The sequence below is a fragment of the Hippichthys cyanospilos genome, chromosome 3 (genome assembly GCF_059441005.1).
Source record: "Hippichthys cyanospilos isolate Australia breed blue-spotted pipefish chromosome 3, RoL_Hcya_1.0, whole genome shotgun sequence".
Classification (NCBI taxonomy): domain Eukaryota; kingdom Metazoa; phylum Chordata; class Actinopteri; order Syngnathiformes; family Syngnathidae; genus Hippichthys; species Hippichthys cyanospilos.
Window position 1 is genome coordinate 9,648,365 of NC_142371.1, and position 25,050 is coordinate 9,673,414.

Genomic DNA, 25,050 nt, shown 5'->3' on the forward strand with positions numbered 1-25,050 from the left:
TGATGTCTGTGATTCTGTGTATTCCATACATTCATTCAGGATGACTTTTTTGGACACATATCAGCAAGCACTTCAAGTGTTGGAACATCTCTAATGGATGACACATCTCCAGAGTCAGCACTGGGAAAAAAGAGTAAGTTCTGAATTATTATTAACGATTAGGTTTTTATTTCACCAAACGTAAAGTGTCCAATAAACCACATTTTCATATAAATCACTTGAGCTGTGTTTTTACTCCGAACCCCAGCTCCACCACAATTCCTTCCCATTTCATCTACGCCACAGCCTGAGAGGCGCCAGGCCCCCCAGAGAAGACACTCCATCGAGAAGGAAAAGCCGACCAATGTCCGACTGTTTCAACCACCCTCTAAACAAAATTCCAAGTCTTTGGTGAGTCTACCATTTTCAAGATTTGAAAGCTGAGGAACCTCAGATTGAACACAATATGTTCCAGGATACTGCTCAACCTTGATTTGAATGTATGTGCATTTTCCAGTTCGAACTAAAGATAGTAGAAATAACTCATGACAGAGCAAAACTTCTGCACTGTTGAACAGACTTTTGTCGCTTATCTCCCTTATATGTGGATATGCTTTGATTTGCTGTGCTCTGCTTCTGCTTGTTGTTGTCGTTGCACTTTTCCGTTCTGCATTAAGTTGCATCATTGGGAAATATTTCTCTCATTGTACCGCATTCTCCGCACAATAAGGCGCACTTAAATGCCTTCAAGTTTCTCAAAAGCTTATCCGAACTGCCCTATACATCGATCATATTATACGTCGATCATACAATTTTTGGGACACGAAAAAATAAAATAATTTAATCACCATGTGAATGCTTTAATTTTTACCTCTGCATTTCACTTATGAGGGTATTTTTTACAATTACATTTTCATAACATCCTATTTGAAATGTTGATATGCTATAGATGCTCCAATTTTGAAGTAATCAAATGGAGACAAAGCGTAAAAACACAGGTTTGTGTAAAAGAAAGCGTGATTTTATAAATTAAATCCAGAAACTGTTTTTAAATCAACAAAACAATATACAGTTTTTCAGTCACAATTTGATTAAATATTTAAAGTTTAATATTTAAGTGAATCATAATTACCGGTATATTATTTTAAACTCTTGATTAGTCATGGCATTGATCTAAACAAGATCAAGATGTAATCAAGAGTTGTTGTTTTTTTAATATTAATTCCGTGAAATTTGACAATAGGGTACTGGCACAGCTACATTCAATTTCCTTAAAAAAAAAAAAAAAAAAAAAATCAGGACTACCCATGAATACTCTTTCTGGACTACTGTATATTCGGCTTCTTTGTAAAGTAACCATCTTGACCAAATGTCAATTCTACACAGTTTGATGAATAAAATGATGCTGTTAATTTACTTAGTTGTTTTGATTGACCAGGGTTGCTGAAAGCTGTGGCACCAACCAAGAAATGTGTTTTAGTGTTGAGATTTGTGTTGCTTGATACCACATAATACTGCCAGGTAGACTGACTACTGTGCTTGTGTGTACGTTTGTGTGTGCAGGAGGAGTTTTGCTTCCCCGTTGAGTGTCTGTCTCTGACAGTGGAGGAGGTGATGCACATCAGGCAGGTGTTGGTCAAAGCAGAATTGGAGAAATTTCAGCAGTATAAGGAAGTCTACACCGCAATGAAGAAGGGAAAGGTAAGAGTTGATGTTATTTTCCTCTCGGCGGAATATCCATTACAATTACTATTAACTAACACCATATGAAGAGGGGTTACAGGAGTTTTCATCGTGTAGTATTAACAGTATATCATTAGAGAAGCAGACTCAAAGTGACTGAATGAATGTTTATTGCTCTTTGTTAAAAACGGTTTTGTATTTCAGATGTTTTTGTGTTTTTTCTGCAGCTATGCTTCTGTTGCCGGACCAAAAGATTTTCCTTTTTCACCTGGTCCTACATCTGCCAGTTTTGCAAAAAGTAAAACACAGCAGACATAATACAAGAGGCGTACGAAAGGTTTTAAGCATCAGAGCAAAACCAAACCAAAAGAGATAAAAGACTTTTTCAACATAGTCCCCGTCAAGGGACTATCCCAGTGTAGAAAAACTCGTTAAGGCCATGTGCCTCAACACTTCTTCTGCTTAAAACTTTTCATAGTACCCGCATAATTTCACATATCAAAATCAAAGAAACAACGTCTTACTTCATTCATGACTTTGTTTTGTCTTTACAGGCCTGTGTGTTCACAGTGTTGCAAAAAGGTGAAGTGTTAAAATATTCTTTTTTTCCTCACATTAAGGATTATTTTTAAGCACGTAAAGTTGAATTGAAATTTAAAATAAGAGAATTAAACTTCAAATATACTAGTGTCTGTTTTCATTTTCCTGTTTGCAATAGAAACGTAAGCTCCAGGAGTTGTGTTTTGGAATATTATCATATGATCCTGTTTAGCCTATCATATTCATATATAACTTTTTATTTATTTATTTAACTTATTATAATTTCATATGTTCTTTTTTTTGACAGATGAGATTGCCATCCAAACCTTATTCCAGTCTTCCCATCTATTCCATTGGCTCTACCAACACTCTACCCAGGGAAAGAATAAGTGGCATGGCTTCTGTAGGACAAGGACTCACTGTGGCTGCTGGCTCACTGACTTCAGCTGTGGATGGAGCATCGGCAGCTACCACATCCAAATCGGAAGCCAAAGTATCTGGAAAGGCTTCTGGGGCTGTCAAATCTGCCAAGTCCTCCAGCGGCCATAGACGGCCGAGCATCCACAAGACAATGTCCAAGTAAGACACATATAAGTGACGCTAATTGTTTTAAGTTATATACCATGAGTTTGTCTGCCAGGCCCACTTGAGGCCCCTGAGCGAAAATGACTTTGACACCCCGGATAGAGTATACAGCATAGATGTCCAAGTCCAGTCCTCGAGGGCCAGTATCCTGCACGTTTTCTATGCTTCCCTCCAAACACACCTGGTTCAAGTGATTAGGATTAGGAGTGATTGTTGATGGACTAATCATTTGAATCAAGTGTTCTGGGGAGAGGAACCTGGAAAAGGACTCCGGCCCTCGAGGACCGAAGCTTGACACCTGTGGCACACAATATAACACAGTCAGTTTTTCCGTTGTCTTCAGGCTAACCAAGCACGGTTCCTTAAAGTCTCACGAAGAACTCGAGCTGCCATCGGAACTGACCGAAGACTGGGCCACCATGGAGGTGTGCGTCGACTGCAAAAAGTTCATCACTGACATCATCGCCTCCAGCAAGCACAGCCTGTCACTGGCAACTAAAAGAGCTCGCTTAAAACGCAAGACGCAATCCTTGTACACGTCCTCGCCCAAAGGAAGGGAGGAGTACCGGCCCTCTGAGCGAACCATCAGCGAGATTTAGACTGTCTCCATCTTTCTCTGCGGCTGCTTCCAGCAACAGGAATAAATAATAAAAGCGTTCTGGATGGGGATTTTCGTGCCATGTCTTCACTATTGTGTGCATCTCCTCCAGATAGCTGTAGCAGCAGATAGCATATTATGGTTGACCCTTTAATTTCCGCTCTGTGAGGGAAAAGGACAACGATCCCACTGATGTTTGTCAAAGTGGAAAACTGTCCTCCTCTTTGATGGCTCAACATGGTGGTCTGCCCCAGCTCACATTTGAATAAGCACAAGTAGAAAAGAGCTGTGGGAAACACAGAGCTTGCATTACAGCCATGGGGTGAAGAGAGACTGATTCTAACATAATGATATATTGTTTTTTTTTTTTAATGAGTTTGAATTTACTTTTGTACTAATTGGTCTGTACAGTCAACTTAACCCTTTGGATGGAGGCCTTCTCTGCCTACTATCACAAGAGGAATACTGTAATGGCTCTTTTGGGTGTTCAGAGTTGCTAGCTACATCCATTCATTTATAACCTAAAGTATTTCTGTGCAATTGTGGTGCCATAAAGTGACATACCCTGTAATTTATTATGTTCTCTGTTTGCCCTTCATCATTTATTGTTGCTCTAACGTTTTACATTCAAACGCTCACTTATTACTCTGTCACTTCATTTTATGAATATTCTTGATTTTAATCAAATAACATAATTGACAACAAATCATATGAATCGTGTGGTCTGAATAAACAACATCCATAAGTGACTTTTAGTTGAACTTAGTTCATCCGTTGTGAATTTAAGTAGTGTGAAAAGCACAAATCAAACAATGTTGTAGCTGCAACACAAGCAAGTAATTATGCTTTGTAAATTTCAAAAATGAGCACTGCTGTGCTCATCCAGACACACAATGAGTTCTATTGATTTAACTTTCCAAACTTGCCTTTGTTTCAAATAGCTGCTTTCTCTCCATTTTTATATATGACAATAATCTTGTGTTAGCTTGCAGTTCTTACTGGACGCTAGCAATACAAATCTACATTATGTTTACTTTTTTTGAACTTGTTATTTAGATAAAATGCTCGATATTTCTATTTTGTACAGATGCTAAATAGTGGTGACAATAGGCTATACGGTAAATGAACAAGTACATTGAGTCTTGATGTAATGCCTTCAATAATGATCCTTTTGCCATCCAGAAACTGAATGACTGAAAAAAAAATGAAAGTGGTTCTATTTTTGGATTTCTTGCCTTAAATGATGTCTTATATGATCATGCTAATATATTGACAGTTACGGTGTAAGTTTTTTGTCAGATGATTTGCTGACCAAGTCCACAAGAGAAACATCACAGTGTGACTGCAATCATGCATGAATGGTGTCGCTTGTACCTTTGGTGTATTACCATCAAGCTCGAACTCCCTCACCAGTGCTGCAAGTGATCCAAAATAAATGAATGCAATACTGACACGTTGTGTTCTTTTTTCAAAATAACATTTCCAAATATCTTTGTGAGCCGCCGCCTCTTGGCAATAATTAGTATCTGTGATTCAAGAAGATTAGGCAAAGGTTTTAGTAGCTTAATAATATTGAGTGTGTTTTTGTGTGTGCGTGCGTGGCTCCGTTTTTGACACAATAAATAGCACTGTGCGGCCTTCCTCCCTTCTATAAGATTGATTTATGTCATTCTTTGATACGTTTGAATTTCTGTTTTGATTGGGCAGTTGCCTCATGTGACAGCTACGTTACCCTAGCAACATCTAAACAAACACCTTGCGCTTCAGCGTCTGACTGTTGAGAGCAGTTTGGGACATTCATTTATCATGTTATGGAGGTATTTGTTCAGTTTCCCCTACTTTTCTGTGTTGTTGTGTCAGTTCACTCTGCATGTTATTTTTTTTGAGCCATTAATAATCACAATGTCGAGTTGCACTGCCATGACGCCTTTTTTCCTTTACCGTGCTGACTTGGGGTGTATGAAAATGTGTGTGTGTGTGTGTGTGTGTGTGTGTGTGCATGCACGCGTTTGTTGTTTAATTTCATTTTAATTGCATATTGACAGATGTAAACTGCTTTTGAAAGTAATTTTATTTCTGCACATTTCAGTTGCATTGATCTGTAAATGTTTTATTTCATTTTCCTTCATCTTCCCCCATGTGGTTCCTTACTTCACAGCCGGTTGGGTGCGTTTGGTCCATTTTGCGCTCGTTTGTTGTAACTGCACTATTGAACGCAGTGCCCCCAGCTGGCCCCAGTGTCTCGAGTTTGAAGTGTTGAACATTGACCGCCATCTGTCAGTGGGCCTTGTTTCTACATAACGAATACATTTTCTCTAGGTGTATCTGTCCTATGCCCAAAGTCTCAGGCTTGCAGCCGTACTGGAGGAGTGTTCCGACCAGTTGGGCATTCTAGAACACGCCCTGACCATGAAAATTCACAAGGAATGCAGCACTGAAAAATCACAGGTGATTCTATTGGACGGTCCACAGTCATCAGCTGTTAAAAGTAATGCGAGCATCCCTAACAATGCGCTGATGGTGTCGTTGATTCTGTGTTTTCTTGCTGTGTGTACCTTTAGGCCAGAGTGAAAAAGGTGAAGCGAGATTGGTGAGTATATTCAATAAACTGAGTAAGATTTGACTGGGAGTCACTTTGTGAACCCTGTTTGTTCTGTCTGTCCAGTCACTATATCTCACTGCAGGTGTCCAAGTTAAAGGCTGAGCTAGAGGCAAAACAGAGCTTTGCTTGTCTGCTGCAGGTAGTGGATGGACAGGACAAGGAGAAGAATGCTGAGAGCAGCAAAAGGTTCATTAAAATTACATCAAATGAAAATCAGTCCGTCCATTCATTCATTCATTCATTCATTCGCTCATTCATTCATTATGTTGCTGGAGCTTTTTACTAGCTGTCTTTGGCCAGTAGGTGGGGTACATCCAATTGTTGTGCCATGCATGTTTTTGGCCCATGGGAGGAAACCTTAGTACCCGAAAAAAACCCCACACAGGCACTGGCAGAACGTGGAAACTCCACATGGAAAGCCAGAAGCAAACCCACAGCCATCCTAGAATTATGTCATAGGGGAATATAGATATCTTTTTTTTCTCTCTTTGGGCAGCATATTTGTGTGAGATTAGGTAAAATGATATATGTTGTGTGTCTTGCTACTCTCAGAGAGGCAAAGAGGGAGATGGAGAGGAGAAAACGCAGACTTCCAAAGGAACAGGAGACGCTCCAACAGAAAGTTGATGAACTGAAGGTGACAAAGCAAATCTAAACAAGCAAAGGTTCAAGCTTTTCAACATTCTCTCCCATTAGGAACAGGAAACATTGCACGAGGATCTCAAGGAACGGCTGCATCGACTTATTAAATCGAATGCTGCAAGAAAGGCTCTTGAGGATAGAAACACTGAGCAGATGCTTCAGAAAACCCAAAATGAGATGAGGGAAGCTGAGAAACGACTCGAAGACAAAGTTGAGGTGAGTGCAGCAGCCCAATTTTATTCCAAGAAGAGACAGGGGACTCTTTGAGCGCGTGAAATACGTCACAAGCTGCTGTGCGTAGAGTCCATTCCCTATTGGGTGTCAGGAAGATACTCCTGCCTGGATAGATCATAACAGGGACACATTTTTCATGTCTACTCAATAGTACTCAACATCAACTATATTTGCGCCGCATACATTAATTCTGTGAAAAACATACTGATATACAATGTTCCCTCGCAACTTTGTGCTTCATCTTTCTCAGTAATGTGCGCTTTAATTATATTGTGGAGGCGCCGTTAAGCATGCCAAACAGACGAGTTAACTGTAAATGCACATGCCACAGGCACTCCTTGGACGTTGAACTAGAGTGAAGCCTGTAGCTGACCAAACATGAGAATAGGAAAATTCCAATTTATTGCAACAGCTTTGTCACATCTTCCCGATATTCTGTTTCATGCTCACCGTACTCCTTACTTGCGTATGCGCTTGAGATACAACAATAAAAAAGATTGGTCAGACAGTCAATCAGTACATGGGCACTTACAAGACACATGATTGATTCCTGGCGTGACTACCGACCAATGAGGGCAGGAGTGGACTTACACTCCGAGTTGTTTGGCCAATGAGGTGGCATGTAAACCATAAATGTCTTGTCTACTTATGTTCTGGCTCAGATAAATGTGAATTTGCCAATGGCACTCTCAAACGTTGCTTTTCTATATGTCTTTTGTTTTTACGAGATTGCTACATTTTTTGTGTATAATTTTGAAAATGACTACTGTGAGGATTGAAATTCCCCTATGAGACAAGTTAAGTATCAATCCATCTTGTAGTCACAAAAATTGTGACCGCATTGTGAATACTACCACTACAACTACTACTACTACTACTACTACTCCTAATAATAATAATAATAATAATACTGCAATTGGCTGTCAACCAGCTCAGGGTGCCCGAAGCCAGCTGAGATGGGCACCAGTTAGCCTACAACCCTTGTGAGGATAAGCAGCTCTAGAAAATGGATGGATGACTTTGTACATTCATATAATGTTAACAGGATATGTAGAGTACTTGTACTCCAAGGTAAATGTATTTCAAAACACAGGATCTGCGCTGTCCCTCTGTTTCAGCTCCTGAAGGACCACTTCAAACTGCAGGAGAGAGTTCACGAGGAATCAATGCTCTTTTTAAAGAAACAAAAGGCGGTGCGTATCAGAAAAATCACAGAACATATGATGAAATCAAAACATCTCAATGTCAAATCCCACAACAGTCCTCATTGAACACATAATACAATGTGCAGTATGTGCTGATACATGTAACGGCAAAGACGTTACATTTTAATCCCAGCTCATCATGTTGCTTTCACCGAGCAGGAGTTAAAAGAAAAGATGCTACAGTGGCAGGAGTGCACTGAGCAGAACATGCAAGAGAAGGCGGAGCACCTAAACCGCACCCGCCAAACGAGAACAACAAACTTGGAAAAGTTGACTACAATGCAAAGAAAGGTAAACGACCAACCAACAAACAATGTGAAGTTAAAATGGACATTACTAAGTGTGGGTTGTTTTTTTTTTTTTTTAGTATGGCGAGATGGAGGAGTTGGTGAAGGATGAAAGGGAGAAGGAAGAGAAGCTGCGCCTGCTGGAGGTTCGGAAGGAAGCTGCTCTCAAGGTAATACATTTAAATTAATTTACTTGTGCAAGTTTTCAAACCACATCTGTTTACTTAAGAAAACTTTATGGAAATGGAACGTGGTAGGTTGACAGGTGACATTTAACCCTCACAGGTGCAGTCTTGGTGGAGAGGCACGATGGTCCGCAAAGGTTTTGGCATTTTTCGGAAACCGGAAGATAAGAAAAGCAAGAAGAAAGAAGGAAAGAAAAAGAAGAAGAAATGAGTTGTATTCATTTATATTTCTTCTTATGTCCCTCTTCATGTTATCGTTCACACACACAAAAAAAAACAATACCTCATGCCCATTCAGACTTGTGATTGTTGAATTTTTAACAAAGTAGGGGAAAAATGCTGAACAGTGTTTGCCTTTGTTTGTTCCATGATGCATGTGAGGTTTAAATAAATGATCTTTGGGCATTTTTATCCAGATTTTGTTCAAGTTTCAATTAATTTACCAAAGGCAAAGAAACCAGGGATAGGATGTTTGTTAACCCGATAGAGCAATGGTCTCCAACATTTTTATCACCACGGACCGACTGGTCAACGCTTGAGATTTTAACTTTGGGCCGGGAGTGGCTCAAAATGCACAAAAATGCAAGCAAATTATACTCAGCCATAAAACTGAATCACAAAAGCTTTTGATTTCAAGGGAAATACCTATATAACAGAAAGATAATGAACTAATATTAGCTAGCATTTTATCCACAGTCCCAAGTTGAGGGATCAACAAACTAATTTTGGGCGTATTAACACACATCAACATTCCAACAAAGTACAATTTACAGACTATCATGGGCCAGATTTCACAGATACAAAACAACGTGTGCGTCATCTATTTACTGCTCTCAAAACCACACCATCCTTCTCACTACAAAATGTAATATCAACAGCGGCCACAGGCGGCGCCAAAAAAGAAATATCAAGCCAAACCAAGCACAAATGAATGAACTGTTCAAACTACATCAGTTCCAAAACATTATTTTGGATGGCTATATAATGGGGACCTCTTTGGATCATCCCTCACAGGGCAGCCTTCTAGGAATTGCAGTTTATTGAAGACCAGAGATGATGGTATTCTGATCAGCTACACAGCATTTACGGGTTAACAACACAATTTTTGTTGAACGATTACTTATTGATTAAATACATGTCACCTTAACAACACTGTACTTCTTTCAGTGTAGTCCAGTATTAAATTCTTTATGCACTTACAATAGAGAAACTGTCCTTTCAGGTCGTATCCGCCTTTTATTCCTTGATACTTTATAAGTGTAAGTATGGATTATCATGTACTGTATATTTTTAAGATTTTGGTCCAGTTGGTAATTTCAGTATCTAATTCAAGCATATTTGTGTATTTTAATGACATCACTTTTCATGTTCGTCATCACTGAGTATCCATTACTGACTTTATTGACGTGCATGGTATATTATAGTATTTATGTTGTTTCTTTCTGAAAACCTGCCAATTCACCTCATTTATGGCGCAAAAAACTCTGAAACACACATCTACGAAACACACTAACTCTAACACCAACTTCTCTCCTCGTTTAAGTGACGATTTAAATATGTGTTAGCTTTTTAAAATGTTTTCTTCGTTAACAACAGGTTTGGCCCTTTTGAGTTTGTTTCCTGTGTGTAAAGGAAAATCATTAATGACTTGTTTTGTACATACATTTTGGTACTGAAAAACACTGAAATAAAAATATTTCAAATTGATCGCTAAAGTCCGAATCTGCCACTGTCCGTCCATCTTTACTTAAGTACATAAGAGTAATGTCGCTTGTCCTGCGTGAGGTGTTCGAAACACATTTTGTTAGACGGAAAGGAAACACAGAACATGTACTTCTTTGGGAGCGGAAAAGCCAGCACCAGATAGAACAGAAATGAGCACTTTGTGATGTAGAGGCTGGGTCCCGTGTTGCGCCGTGCTTTACGCGGTCTGGGCTGCAATATGGCGCCTATCGCGCGAGTTGACCAATCCGTTGATCTTGAACTAGGTTTGAAATATTTCGCTGTGTGGCGAACATTTACGAATATAGGAGCAATACTTTTTCAAACCAATTACTGTCTTGAGATAAGAACCATTCAGCTTGATTTTCTACTTTTGGCAACTACGTGTAAATGTAATTTAATCATTTGTTCGTTACTGTATTTAAATGTCGTATTGTGGCGAGGCGAAGAAACCACGCGTTGCTGTGCTAGTGGAGATCTTTACTCTTCGCATGCCATCACAAAACTGATACAACAAAGTCCAAAACAGCAAAGACAAAGCCAACAGGTTCAAAGCATCAAAGGATCATAGCAACATGCCTACTGGGTGAGAGACATGGTCCTAGTGTCCGCCCTAGTATATATGTTCTATGAGTGAGTTTAGCAAGATTTTTGCGTTTGAATGTCTTCGGATATTTCTTTGCACGTGGAGTGATCTTGAAATATGTTGCATGGTGCTCTCTTGTATAATTTATCGTATGAAAGATTTATTGCAAAACAATGGAAGCGGGTTTTTTGCAAGTTTTTTTTAGGGGCTCTGCACTTGTGACTTGGGACCGTCATTCGCTCACTCTTTCAAACCTGGTCGATGTGAGGTCTGGGACAGTCGACTGTATTTTCATTTTCACCCAGAAAAAAATACAGTAATGTGATTGCGTTTTTATGCTTAGCGTTCAACAATCTCCATCTCTTCACACCATGGTGACAAAATCGGAAGTTGGATGCAAACACGGGGAGGCGCAACTGAGCCAGCATTGGCTGAGACGACAAGTAGAAAAGAAGGGCGGTGTGGCAAAGGATACTCTCTTTGGTAATTGAACTGTCGGCAAAATGAAATTTTCTAAAGAGAGGATGCGACTTACTGCGGACGCCACCGAAGTATTGCGGTTGACTAGTGGAGCGACTTTGGAGGAAATTGGCCCGCAAAGACGTACACACGTGCGTGGAGTTGCGTGCGAGTGCGGAAGAAGCACTGCGGCTGTGCAGGATCCCGACCCGCTCAGCCCCTTCACCGCCTTGTCCACACGCAAGGTAAGCTTTGCTCGCCACTTAACACGGAAGAGGGGCGCTTATTCGGCTGCTGCGTCATTTATTCACCATCGATGAGAATGCGTCCTTCAAAGAGGATGTTTCACATTTCATTTGGTGGAAAACAGAAACCCATATGCTCGTTGGATTTCGCTTATGAGATCATTTAAAAATCCACATGTTGTGACTGAGCACCTGTGTTCTATAGGTTTCGCGTTTTTTTTTTTGTAAATGCCGGTATTTTTGGCTTGGACTGAATATCTTTTAGCAACCACAGTGAGTGGGGGCTCTAAATGATACGCCCACACAGTTGCCTCCGTGCAGCAAACAGGGAACGTCTGTTGAAAGTAGAGGCAGATCTGTTAGGTCAACAATGTTCCCCTGTGGTTGGAATGCCACCAGGATGACTGCAATTTACTGACTGCATGGCCAGCTCCACACCTTATTACGGTAAAGTGGCGTCGTCAACACTCAGGAACTCCAAAACAAGTCACTCAAGTTTGACCAATGTTATGTTTCCTCGGTTCTTCGTTTCATTTTTATTGCTGCTTCAAGAGGCAATTTAATTTACATTTCTTTTCTTGTTGCTTGCACACACACCCACGCACACACACACACACACACACACACACACACAGAACCAGGTCACACACATGCAGGCGTGCAAGGACAAATCTCAGCTAAAAATGTGCTCAAGTGGTTCTGCACCAACTATTCAGATGTGTAGAGTTTCAGTGAGTTATCGGCTCCACTAGAGTGATGTGCTTTTTCTAGTTATACCATCTAGGAGGAAAAAAAGGCCTGCGTCACAAGTTTGAGGATTTGGTGTTTAAGGTTCCGTGTTCTCTTTGTAATGTGTACTTTCCCCCCACACCCCAAAAAAATGCATGGCAGGCTAATTAAAGGTTGTGACCATGTGTGTAAATGGACTGATTACTGTCAAATTACCATTATAGCTCAAACTGCTGTGGCCTATATACAGTTCCTCCAGAACGCAGTGAAAAGACAGGAATGATGTGATCAAAACTGATAACAGGAATGATGCAAATTAAAAAAAATGGCGAACACGTTACTGCGAACTAAAAAAAATAACTGCAAAACAAAAAATGCTTTCATACAAAAACACTGAAAGTAAAGAAAATGCAGCAGGCCAAACGCTGCAAAGGAAAAAAAAGCCACAATGAAAATGAGACAAAGAATACACATACACAAAAGAAAGACCTAAAAGAAACACCCTGCAACTAATACATGCTGCAACCAGGAAAACAAAGTGCAAGCATTATTCCACAACACAGACCAAATTCAAACTGAGAAACAAAAACAGGCTGACATTCAAAGAAGTCAAACAATTTTAGGTTAAGCAAGGGTTTTGAATAGTCATTTGATTGGTTGATTTATTTGATTATCAATCATTTTTAGAACTTCTGACTGGGAGAAGCTTGCCAACAAACTGTTTCCTCTTTGTATAGTTTTATATACTTTTGATTTCTTTAAACATTCAGTCAAATCAGTCCCTCTCAAATACTGGGGCACGAGGTGATCGGGGCCCAGATGACTCCAGAGAAACTTTGTTTTTACCATATGAAGTATAATTGCAATAAAATAAGAATTGGCATTTTTTTCAGGCGCATTTTTTTCTCTTTCAGTCTACCCTGTAATCTGTATAAACGCTGGAAAAAACAGGAGTTAATAGTTGTTGAACGTTTTTGTTTGTTTGTTTTGGGAAAGGGAAACTGTAAGATTTCGACCGTTTTTCATTATAGACAGTAGGAGGAGCTGCATTTACCATAGTCCGTAGTTATAACAAACATGGCAATGGGGAATTTTTAATTAACTGATCTTGTAGAAACCTGTAGGTCAGGAATAAATTATATTAAGTATGTCTGCATTATATTTTTGCAAGAAAAGGTGAATATTTTTCCATACATTTTTTTCTGTCATGCTTGTCTGCATTAGGAGGGTTGAAATCATTACCAGCTAACTTTGGTAGATAGATACATTGTCGTTGGTTACTACTTAATTGCACAATATATTCAGACTCAACTTTATTTATATAGCGGTTTAAAAGGGCCATTGCTGGTACAAAGTGCTGTACAGTCATGCAATAACAAGCACCTTTTAGGAGGGGAGCAGCAGCATTTTAGACCAACTTGAGTCACTCAAGGGAGGGCCGGCTGATTACAAAATAAAGTGCATTACAGTAATCCAGGCGAGATGTAACGAAGGCATGAATTACTGTTTCAAAGTGCTGTTCAGAAAAAAGGGTCTTTACCTTAGCTGCTACCTAGGACGAAAAACAGGATCAAGCAACATTTGCAGGTCCAATTTAAAATCATGTATATTTAAAACCCAGACAACCATTTACACTTACATTCACACGTTCACACGTTGTCATTTGCCCGCTGAAACTCACCGCGGCACAGGACAGAATGCAAATTACACAGGCAGGCCTGAGGTTAGAACAAGTGGCAGATGTTCTGAAGTTGGCTTTAGAAATTTCAGTTCCCTTAAATTTGTGTATAAAAAACATTCATTTATAAAGATATAAATGTTATCTATACCATAAAGCTGCACTGGATTTCTTAAAGATGTAGCAACTGTCATGCTACTGTACCGTAAATGTCACCGTAATACTAGACAATCTCTGCATATAAATAGCTGTGAAGTTACTCTATTGTTCTTAAAAATTAATTAGTTCACTACCTGACTGGGTTTTATTTTATCTTTGTTTCCATTTCAATGAAGCTGTTCAAAATGGTGAGTTTTAAAAGTTCAAAATGGCGGTTTTTCATTTGTTTCCACTCAGTTTTCATTCAACATCCATCTAGCTGTGTGGGAATGCTTTATAAAAAATGAAAGTACTTTGCGAAATCAGTTGTTAGGTTTAGTGCCACCACTGATCAATAAAGGATAATGAACGATCACATCATTAAAATATAGGTCACCACTAGCTGGGTTGCTTTAAAGTTCTCAGCCAATTTCAACAGCCTGATTAAATATGGAACATTGTGTAAGTAATCATGGACTGAATGAATTGTTTGGGCAAGCAAAATACAGTAACTGAACCCTGCGATGCACTGTTATTATTTACTATTTACATTCTATGGTATAAACAGTGTCAAGAAGCCAAAAGAAATTGTATTTTGCATTATAAACGTTTTACATTCGTGGTATTAGTCTTTTGGTCTCAGTTCAGTGACCATTAATACAAATGTGTAGGTCACATTTTGCAAAAGAGTGGTGTTTTATTGATTAATTTTTTTTAACTGGAACTTTTTCATTTTATTTATTTATTTATTTATTTTAACTTAGGAATGTCACATTGTGTATTTTTGGCCACTTTCAATGAAGCTCTGTTTTTGTGCTGATTATGAGTCCATTTTATTTTCCCACAGTTGTTTTGACAGAATCTAATCTCTATCTAATCTATATCTAGGTAATTTTCTCTTTTTTATTTTCTTTCAAATTATTAAGCATTTGTACATTCTTTTTTTTATATCCATTTTTTTGAGGGGGGGTGAAACATTTTTGTGGGAATTCAAATTCATCAAGAGTATTTTTAACAGGTACATTGTTTGGAATTCGGTGTTCTGCATTATTATGAACACCAGTTTAAAAGATTGTAAGAACTTAGTCGTACTTTAGCAACACAGAACACCTAAAAACAAACAAAACCCCAAATGCTATCACAACCATAAATCATCCTACTGACACTTAAGGTACAGCCGAGGATCGTTTCCAAACAAATACATTGAATGCCTAATAGACTGAAATCATACATCCAAGTACAGTTTTTGCTTGTATCACATTTGAGGATGTAAGAATTGCTGTTTGAAGGTATCCCTCAGTCCACCCGCAAAGATCTTCCTTTTCAAGATGCTCCACTGGTATTCATTCGGCTTGAGGTCAGGGAATGATAGAGGCCACACCTGAGGTGTTTCTCCTCAGGTGTTCTTAGCAACTAAACCATAACTGTCTTTTTCATTTCTTTATTTTACAGCATAAGATGATGCATTCTTATTATTATACAGGAGGAGGCACGGTTATGCTTTCTTACCATGACAGGAAATGGTCTGTGATAGTTACGCCTTTTCTGCAAATGTCCTTTTAACTCCTTCAGGTATCTTAAAGGGTGACCATCGCCACCATTTTGTTGATGACGCAGCCTTGTTGAGACACGGTGGCCAGCCGCCAATCATCTACAACTTTGTTCATCTGTACCATTAATAGAAACCTGCCACTTGAGAAAGAGTGAAACTCATTCTGTGGTGTTTTCTGTTAACCCTTTCAACAGCATGCAGGCTACTCCTCCCTGTTCTCAGAAGAGGAGCTAAAGGCAGTGTAACACCTACATACTTCTCCTACAACTTCATTCCATCATGACCAGCACAAGTTCCACACCGAGCAGTGGGTCTGAGGGTTCCGGACCAGGACATTCTACCTGCGAAAATGACGACCATCAGTCCAGCGCCGACGTTTTCTGCAAGCTATGTCTCTGCGAGCATTCGCCTGCACTCACTAGGACGCTCTGCTGCTGCCGGTGCATCTTTTGTATAACAGTAAGTGGGACTAAACATCTTCAGTTTCAACTAATACTTTGCCTGTATGACTTATTATTATTATTATCATTATGATGCAGTTTAGGACCATGCAGGAAACAAGATGCTTCTGTTGTTTTGGACTGTGGTCATTCCAGACAAAGAATTGTGCCTCTACGCTATATTTAGTTTGATAAAAGTGCGTGCCCTCATGCTGTTGTCAGAACACACCAGAGACTATGATGACACTTGTACTCTCAAAGTCAGAGCGTGTCACTCGGCCTGGTTATAATCTCCTATAAACAGGGTCCTCTTTGGCCTCATAAAGCTACAAAGGTATACTGAACTTCCAAATCTTTTCATGTCTGGAACACATGGCAATTTCAGTTGTTGACATTCTTCCTTGCAACGATAAGCCTAAAAATGGATTGTTAATCTGAGTTGGGGGGGGGGAGAACATGGTCTTGATAGACTGTATACAACTTGGCTGTTTCAGTGGGGGAAGATGACATTTTAGAAAAAGGCACATGATTAAATCTGGAATGTTACCCAATGATAGACATTTTGTGACATTTTTTTTATGTTCCTCAAATCGGCCTGTAGTTGTGCAACTCATTGCTTACACGGACCCAATCTCCTACAATTTCATGCTTTAATAGCACATGACTTCCAAATTATGTTCTTTTGCAGAAGCTTTGAAAGTTTTTTTTTTTGTTTTTAAGTATTTATCTGAATGTGAACATGCATGCACAATGTGCCATTTGAGGAAGGCTCCTTGTCATTTTAAATATGATAAAGGAAGTGTGACATTTCTTTTACTTCAGTGTCTGCAGCAGTATGTTCAGCTGACCATCAAGGAGGGTGGCGGGGCACCGATCACTTGTCCAGATATGACCTGCAGAAACACCGGGCAACTACTTGACTCTGAGGTATGCCTCAACAATAAAAACAAGAGGAACTAAAATGAAGTCATTGTGCCAAAAATAAATGAATAAATAAATACATTTGCAATATGGTCAAATATTTTTTTTTTCTGTCGAAAAAATCTTGTACTTACTACATTACATTACGATGAAAGAGCAGTGAAGTGCAACAGTTGACCAGCGTAGGCCCAATCAAGTTAAAGAAACCAAGCGATTAAATCGAGTTTATGCTGTATGACCTACATAAAGTGATTATTTCAAATGGTGTGTCCTAAAATACAAGGAGTCAATGCTAACAAGTTGAATTCTTCACAGGATATCAATATGTCGTGTATAAATGAGGTGATATCACAGAGTACCCTGGGTCTAAATTAAACAGTTCACAATAAGTTAATGTTGTGAGAGACTCAGTGGATGTCATAAACATGGCATTTATTTCACTTTAGAGGTTTGGGGATAGGGAGGCAATTGTACTGGGTTGATGGACACACCTCCTTTTGTATTTTGCTCAAAATGGTCTCACGGTGTGAAATGCTGATTTTTGAAGGTGTTTCCCAACTTTTGACTGGTACTATAGGTTAATGAAGCCAACTATGTTATTGTTATTGTGTCTCCGTGTTTTCAGATAGCTGAATTGGCCTCTCCCGATCAGACTAAGCTGTATGCACGTCTGAAGTTTGAGAGAGGTGGGTATCGCATTGTTGTGCAAGTTTACTGATTCCTGGCAACAGGCACTGGGCTATTTGAGGTCGCATATCAGCTGGAGGCAACACAAAGTAGCACCACTGAGCCTCACATTCTTCAGATGTTCTCTTTGGACTGCCTGTTTTTTCCCCTCCCTCAGCTTTGCTCCAGTTTCCTGGAGGTTACAGGAACTTCAGTGTTAGTCTCTTCATCTTCAGACTATCTAAGGGCAGAAATGGCTTATGATAAGTAATTTGCTAGATTTGAAAACCCTAATAATGAATGTATTACCCTACTTATGTATTGTGTTCCCTTCCGTGAGCCGACCAGCACCTCCAAATGTGAGTCCGTGATCCTCAGTCTAAAAAGGTTGGAATTCCCTCTGCGGGTTAGGGATGAGCTCCTGCCCCAAGTGGGGAGGTTCAAGTATCTCGGGGTTTCATTCACTAGTGAGGGTTGGATGGAGCGGGAGCTCGACAGGTGGGTCGGTGCAGCGTCTGCTGTGATACAGAGCTGAGCCTTAAGGCTAAGCTCTCGATTTGCCGGTCGATCGAAGTTCCTGCCCTCATTTATGGTCACAAACACTTTTTTTTGATATAAGAATTTAGCGGAGTGTTGTTTTTAGCGTGACGACTATGGGTGAAATGTAATCCCCCAAAATTTTGTCCAAAAAAAGTAAGTGATGAAAGTTGTATGTTCAGCCCATCCATTATGGTCCACATTTAATCCGAAAAGAGCAATTGGAAAACAGTTGCTCTTATTGCCGAGCCAATGTTGACAAAATTAAGGACTGTGGTGTATTTTATTCTATTGAATGTAGTCAAAATTTTGCTCAATAATAATTGTTGAACTTTGTATTGTGTTTAGCTCGTATGATGCAGGCCACTTTTTTTCTAAAAATATTTGAAAATTAAGTTGTTTAGCTCATCCAGTAAGGGCAAAATTTACCTCAAACTTTATTGAAGATTTACCTAATTTTGAGAAGTCAGTATGTGTCATTCCTACCAGCGATAATTGCAAGGATTAAATTTGTTGATACCAAATTAAAAATGATAATTTTGAGTTGAACAAAAAGGGATCTCCTGGTGTATATGAATATATGCCTTGCCGGCCTGTATCATACACAATGCATCTATTACTTGCAGCTGGATTTTCCAGTGGTTAAGTCCGCTGACTGAACTCAAGGGATGGGCGTCAAACCCCAGTCTAGGTGAATGGTAATGGTAGTTGATGCCTTAGCCAAGACCCTTCAATGACCACTGACTCAACAATGTGAAGCCTTTATGGTCAGAGATTTTTTTGTCAACAATTTGAAAAAGACAGCTTTTGATCTTTCACTTAGCAACCCAATTTAAATTGCAAAAATGATGTCTTTTAGCGACTAGAAAATGATATCTTTTCAACTTCCAGAGATTCTTTTGGACAGACACAAGTCGCATCTTTTCAGTCTATTTTGAACCAATTTTTGTTGTGCGGGATGTGCTCTGTGCAGGTGTGAACTTGGATCCTGGTAAAACCTGGTGTCCGGTGCTTGAGTGCCAGGCCGTGTGCGATGTGCCGCCGAGCTCCGAGGGTCGGCCCTCCGCGGTGACATGTCTCACATGTCACAACAGCTTCTGTTCTGGCTGCAGAGACCCATGGCAGGGGAGCCACACCTGTCCCGAACGTCAAGCCATGATGTCACACTCTCTGGATAGCAGGTCATTCAGACAGGCGCTAATTCTGGAGCACAGTGTTTGGTCGAAACTATATAGCTTTGCAGGATGAGTGAGCAAAGAAATGTTTTATAAAACTATGTTCTGTTGACTGTTGCAACAATTAGCACATCTTTTTAAATCAGCGCTGACTATATTTTAGCTGAGGCTCTGCCAGACTGATGTCATTTGAGTAATGCCGTATTGGGATTCCATTGTGTTTGAGCCTAAAGGAGGTAGGGAGGAGGCGTGCCCAAAGCAAGTATGCTCTCTGTACAGAAGGGGCCTGTGTACCGCAATAGAAGAGGCCTCTATGCAGATTGATTTGTCCACAACAAATACTTGGACAAAGACAGTGTTTTTATGAGACTTCATATAGCCCAAACATTCATTTTTAATACAGAATGATTGACAATGTCTGCGTGAAGTCTGAAAACCATGGACAGCACTCAATTCTGAGTTTATATAGTACCACCATATATACAAACAAGAAAACAACCGGGGGGTGCTCTTAACTATTGCCCTCACAATACTGGCATTTCCCAGTTGAATACAGCAACATTCATCCTAAAGTCTCAAAAACATGAGACAGAAATATTGTCTTTAATTCTTTTTTTCAAGTTAGGGTTTTTAATTAAACAAAAAAACAAGACTACTAATTGATGTTCAGGAATAAATACAATCTAAGGTTGGAACCAGATTGGGGTGAGAACAACAACCTTTGTATGACCCCTTGCAAAATCCGAAAGGGAAAACACATTAACGCCTACCAGGGACTACAAAACACTGACGTTCTATACTGTTTGTTGCCAAACAATACACATCTCCCAAGTGAGGAAACCTTTTCCCTTCCAAGCTGCCATCCTACTCTTTACTTTTTGATAACACACAAAGTTGCAAGTAGCTGTGTTGCTTGGCTTGTGAGATCTTTCCCCACCTGCACATGAAGGCTCATACCGTGTGTGTGTGTGTGTGTGTTTTGCCGAGCTTTTTTCCTGGAAGTCTACTGAAACCTGGCACTTTTGACCAACAATAAGCTGTCCTTCAAAACCTGTTGACAAACTCCAGAATGAACACGTAAAAAAAAAAAACGGTCAGATGTTCAAAACCTGCACAAACGGCACCCATGCCCCAAGCGCAGGGTCCTCAACAGTAGTTGTGTCCTGTATTGTGTGCTCAGACTCTGTCATACCTCTGACCCCCAAAATACATACCAGAATGAGTACTGACCTAACACTGTTCCACTAAATACAGATCTGAAAATTCACACATCCATGAGACCTTCATGACTTGCTACTCTAAACTCTTCCCTAGTCAAACTGTAGTGTTCTTATGTTTTTTGTTGTTGTTGTCCTGACCACATCTGCACGGCCCGCTGCAGCAGCGACTCTGAGTTGCCCATCAAACAGTGTCCTATGTGTGGCGTCTACATCGAGCGCAACCAGGGTTGTGCGCAAATGCTGTGCAAGAGCTGCAAACACACCTTCTGTTGGTACTGCCTGCAAAACCTGGATGTGAGTCTTGTAAAGAAAATGAACTCTACTTTTCTTGTCTTTCTTGTCTCAAAGCATGTTTTGTAATTGCAGGGTGATGTTTTCCTCAGGCATTATGATAAAGGGCCTTGCAGAAACAAACTTGGTCACTCCAGAGCTTCGGTTATGTGGAACCGAACGCAGGTAAACAGCACAGACTAATATAATGAAATAATAATTACAGTAATCCAAAAGCATTATTTTGGGAATGTACATACAAAAAATGCTTGATTGTCAGAAAGAGAACATTAGAACACAATACTGGCCTAACACAAATATTGCTGATGTTCCTTCTTCCAAAAATGTATGTGCCACCCGATTCTTAGGATTTGATGTGAATTCCCACGTACTCCACTAGGCCTTCATCAGACATTAATCTGAGATTATCCCATAAATCCAAAATTCTTGCCCTCAATTGATGTCGTATTGTCAACCAAAACTATTTAGCTGTGAGCTGTGCCGGTTTGAAGACTTGAAACATTCAGTACATTCAGGTTAAGTTTTGCACGACGACCCATTTTGCAACTCCATGTGTAGGGTTGGCAAATTTCCACCAGTACAATAGTTCAAGTCATCCACTCGTTACTGAGTTTCTCCCTAGCCTAACAGGTTTTACAACCCACACATCTGTTTGTACAAATCTGCTGTTGTCATGATGATCGAATGTCATCTAATGAGGTTGATTTGATCACTTCAGGCTTGCCTTACTCATTTTATCAATTGTTCCTTGATTTGGCTACACTTTGGTGATGGCTGCAATTGTGGTCAATTGTAATAGATGTGTTTTGCTCACATGTAGTTTTAGTCATTATGAATTCTTGTCTAGAGTGCTAAAGTGAAAGTACTTTCCTTTGTGTAATGTTTCTGTTACTGTGTTTCTTGCATAAAATCTCTGGCACTATAATCCACAGTTATTAGGTAAAATACACAATGCCGCATACTTTGTTTGCCGAGTTCATGTCAGATTTTCTTTTATCGTCAAGTCTGACGCCAAAGTACTACAGTGGGCCCCCGTGTTGTGAGATTAATCCATTCTGCGGTTGGGCTCGTAAGACGAATTCACCGTATGGCAGGCAATCCAAACCTATGATAATTAGATAATCTGTCTGAAACCACAAGTAAAAACATCAAAATTACATATACATATTAAAAAGTGGTAACAAAATAGTATAGTGAGTGCTACTTATATATAATATACTGTACATGTATACAATTAAATAAAATCATAAATAAAAAATATATCAGTGATTTATTTACCCTTGAGTGACGTGACATTTTTGTTATGGCCATATTCCCTTGTAAGGGTAGCCTAGGCTAGGCTATTTTAGCTTTCTTCGTATTTCTGGATTATCTCCAGCTTGGTTTCCAGACTAATCTTCTTACTTCTCTCTTTAACATCACTAGCAATCGTGGGACCCTTGGCTAACCAATTAAAGTTTGAATTAAGTACCAAAATGCAAAATAAATATGATGTTGTAAGCACTCACACGAGATAGACTTTAGCATGTCACAGTCTTTGTGGCCCCGTGACACCGGACAATAGCAGACCAGCAGTTTAGTCACCCCGCGACGCCAACCATTAGTAGACCAATATCTTAGGGAGTCATGATGGCAACCAATAGCAGACCAGCATTGTAGTAATGCAAGCAGTGACGTATTTAGTGACGTATGAACACGGTCACAACAAGCACAGTGACCGCCACTTTTGAGAAGGGAAGTTATTGTTTTTGATGTCGTAAGTCGAAAAAATGGCGTCAAAAGGAGACCAAAAAGCATTGCATTCTGCGTCGTAAAGTGAAAAAAACATAGGCAGGGACGTCGTAAACCCAGGTTCACTGTAATAGTATTTGAATTTGGCTCTGTGCATTTACTTGATACTGTGATATTGCCGAGAAAAATAGTATTTTTTGAGTGTCACTTTGTTAATCTGACCACTGTTCCTACGATGTATTTCAGGTGGTAGGAATCTTGGTCGGGGTAAGCATTGTGATGCTGATTACCTCTCCACTCCTCTTGCTGGCCTCCCCCTGCATCTTGTGCTGCTTTTGCAAGCCCTGCAGAGTGAAGAAGAAAAGAAAGAAGGACTTCAGTCCGCCAGATTCCTCCACATAGCAGCTTTCCTTTTGGGCCCTCCACCAGGCTCAAGTAGCTGCAGGATCAAGGGCTCTACCAGATGGGGTTTGCTGAATGATACAAACCAATCGGGGGCCTTGACAGTAACCGTGTCAATAAGTACACATAATTGGCACCTGAAAAAGATACAGTAACATAAATCACCACTGAGTCATGGGGCAATAAAATAGAAAATGGTAATTTTGCACTGCTGCACTTCAACCTCTTTACATACTGTGTGTACGAATGTTCATAATGCCAAATGAGGTGCTCAAGTGCCTCACTCTATACTGTGCCTGAGCACATTTGCTTGCACGATTGCATTGTTTAGCCATCTAATCATGCACATCATTTAGAATGTAAAAGTCACTATTAAGCCTGTAATGTCAGAAGGAAGGAGCAACAACACAGTTTGAACCTTATTCCGTAGTGAAACAAGATAAGGCTCCAGTAGTGCACAAAATGTATTTTACGAGTCATAGTTCTTGTTCAACGAGAAGCTATGCTTCTTCCGACTGAAGGCAGTCAACTATCAGGCCCAAACATTTTTTGCAACATTGAGCAGTTTTATTAAAGTACTATTGTAAAGTTATGTTTTCACGGGAAGGTATGGAAACAAAACAAGAGTAAACGATAATTCACTAAAAGTAGTCATCGTCAGTGGTAGCCCAAGGCTTGGTTCTATTCAATGAGCTGATTTCCTCTTGAGTTATAAGGGGAGACACTGACACCCCAAGTATGTTACCGTACTTAATGTCCAGTAATGTTGTTTTGGTCACGGTCGATGCAGAAAAGCACACATGGCAAAGGATAAGCTGGAGGGAAACTAGGTATTCAGTGCTTTATGTGGCCAATCTTGTGATGTTCTGCCATGAATTTAATGTTTGTATGTGTATATTGTCGGGTGCTTGGCCCTCATGAGCTGAAGACATTTTCTGTAATGAAGCAGCCATAAACTTGAAAAAGTTGGGATGGCATTTAAGTTTTTTTTTTTTTTTTAACTATCTTGTAGTTAAAGTGAAGTGAACTACAACTGACCAAGACTATATAATATATATATATATATATATAATTTAGACATATATTTACACACACATACAGTGGGCCCACGTGTTACAAAATAGTATAGTAAGTGCTACGCATATATAATATACATGTATACAATCAGAAAACATCATGAATAAAAAATATAGAAAGGATTTATTTAACTTTGAGTGGCGCTTGTTATACCCATATTCCTAGTAAGGATAGCCTAGCCTAGGCTATCTTCGTATTTCTCGATTATCTCCACCTTTGTTTCCATATAAATCATCATCTTCTCTCTTTAGCATCACTAGCAATCTTGGGACCCATGGCTAACCCTTTCAAGTTTGAATTAAGCAGTAAAATGCACTATAAATACAGTTTTTTAACCACTCGCGATAGAACAATGCTTTACCATTCCGGCATTTTGAAACGAATGAGGCAGACCAATAGCAGACCAGCATCTCCGTGAGGAGACACTGACCAATAGCAGACCAGCATTGTAGTGACTCATTGCATGGAGACAGTTTGGCAACAGAACAGAAAATAAGTGCAAGGATAAAAACGCCTGCAGATGGAGACAAAACAGAAATACAGCCAACCCCTTACAGTTATGACAGTTGTTTTTGTCGCAAAGCCTGAAAAAATACCATTAAGAGGGGACGGAAAAACTCAGCATTCCACATAAGCCAGGGATAATGCAACAGGGATCCACTGTACACACACATACACACACACACATTATATATATATATATATATATATATATATATATATATATATATATATATATATATATATATATATATATATATATATATATATATATATAAAATTCTGTAGTTTGGGATGTTTTCTAAAATTGAAATAAAGACATTACATTAAATGTGTATGTTGATATTGTACTTTCAGTATTTTCGCTGCTTTTCAGCATGGGTTTGACCTGGGAAAAAGACATGGATGGAGAAATTATGTATGGTATGGCAGGTTCTTAG

At 39.5% G+C, this 25,050-nt stretch overlaps 3 protein-coding genes across 6 annotated transcripts in view; all 3 read left to right on the top strand.

The window, feature by feature from the left end:
- Window positions 1–4,836, top strand: part of spire1b (spire-type actin nucleation factor 1b) — a 29,816-nt gene extending 24,980 nt beyond the window's left edge. For all 3 annotated transcript variants that reach the window (XM_088411166.1, XM_088411167.1, XM_088411168.1), the window contains 7 exons: window positions 40–133; window positions 248–390; window positions 1,543–1,680; window positions 1,890–1,960; window positions 2,217–2,244; window positions 2,510–2,781; window positions 3,131–4,836. In XM_088411166.1, coding sequence (XP_088267292.1) covers window positions 40–133; window positions 248–390; window positions 1,543–1,680; window positions 1,890–1,960; window positions 2,217–2,244; window positions 2,510–2,781; window positions 3,131–3,386 — 1,002 coding nt within the window. In that variant the 3' untranslated portion in view covers window positions 3,387–4,836. The remainder of the gene's footprint in view (window positions 1–39; window positions 134–247; window positions 391–1,542; window positions 1,681–1,889; window positions 1,961–2,216; window positions 2,245–2,509; window positions 2,782–3,130) is intronic.
- A 292-nt stretch (window positions 4,837–5,128) lies between these two features.
- On the top strand, window positions 5,129–8,951 carry drc9 (dynein regulatory complex subunit 9). The gene is made up of 10 exons (XM_088411104.1): window positions 5,129–5,202; window positions 5,705–5,833; window positions 5,947–5,975; window positions 6,051–6,173; window positions 6,540–6,624; window positions 6,684–6,845; window positions 7,982–8,056; window positions 8,228–8,359; window positions 8,436–8,525; window positions 8,641–8,951. Exons 1-10 carry the CDS (start codon window positions 5,197–5,199, stop codon window positions 8,749–8,751), a joined length of 942 nt encoding a protein of 313 aa, XP_088267230.1. The 5' UTR covers window positions 5,129–5,196; the 3' UTR covers window positions 8,752–8,951.
- A 2,286-nt stretch (window positions 8,952–11,237) lies between these two features.
- On the top strand, window positions 11,238–24,789 carry rnf144b (ring finger protein 144B). 2 transcript variants are annotated; one of them, XM_088411844.1, is made up of 8 exons: window positions 11,238–11,552; window positions 15,844–16,108; window positions 16,912–17,016; window positions 17,636–17,696; window positions 19,187–19,394; window positions 20,770–20,902; window positions 20,975–21,064; window positions 22,877–24,789. In XM_088411844.1, the coding sequence occupies exons 2-8, from the start codon at window positions 15,929–15,931 to the stop codon at window positions 23,030–23,032; spliced, it is 933 nt and encodes a 310-aa protein (XP_088267970.1). In that variant the 5' UTR covers window positions 11,238–11,552; window positions 15,844–15,928; the 3' UTR covers window positions 23,033–24,789. The 2 variants fall into 2 exon arrangements, with proteins under 2 accessions (XP_088267970.1, XP_088267971.1); XM_088411845.1 differs by lacking the exon at window positions 11,238–11,552 and adding an exon at window positions 11,563–11,999.
- Window positions 24,790–25,050: the final 261 nt, after the last annotated feature.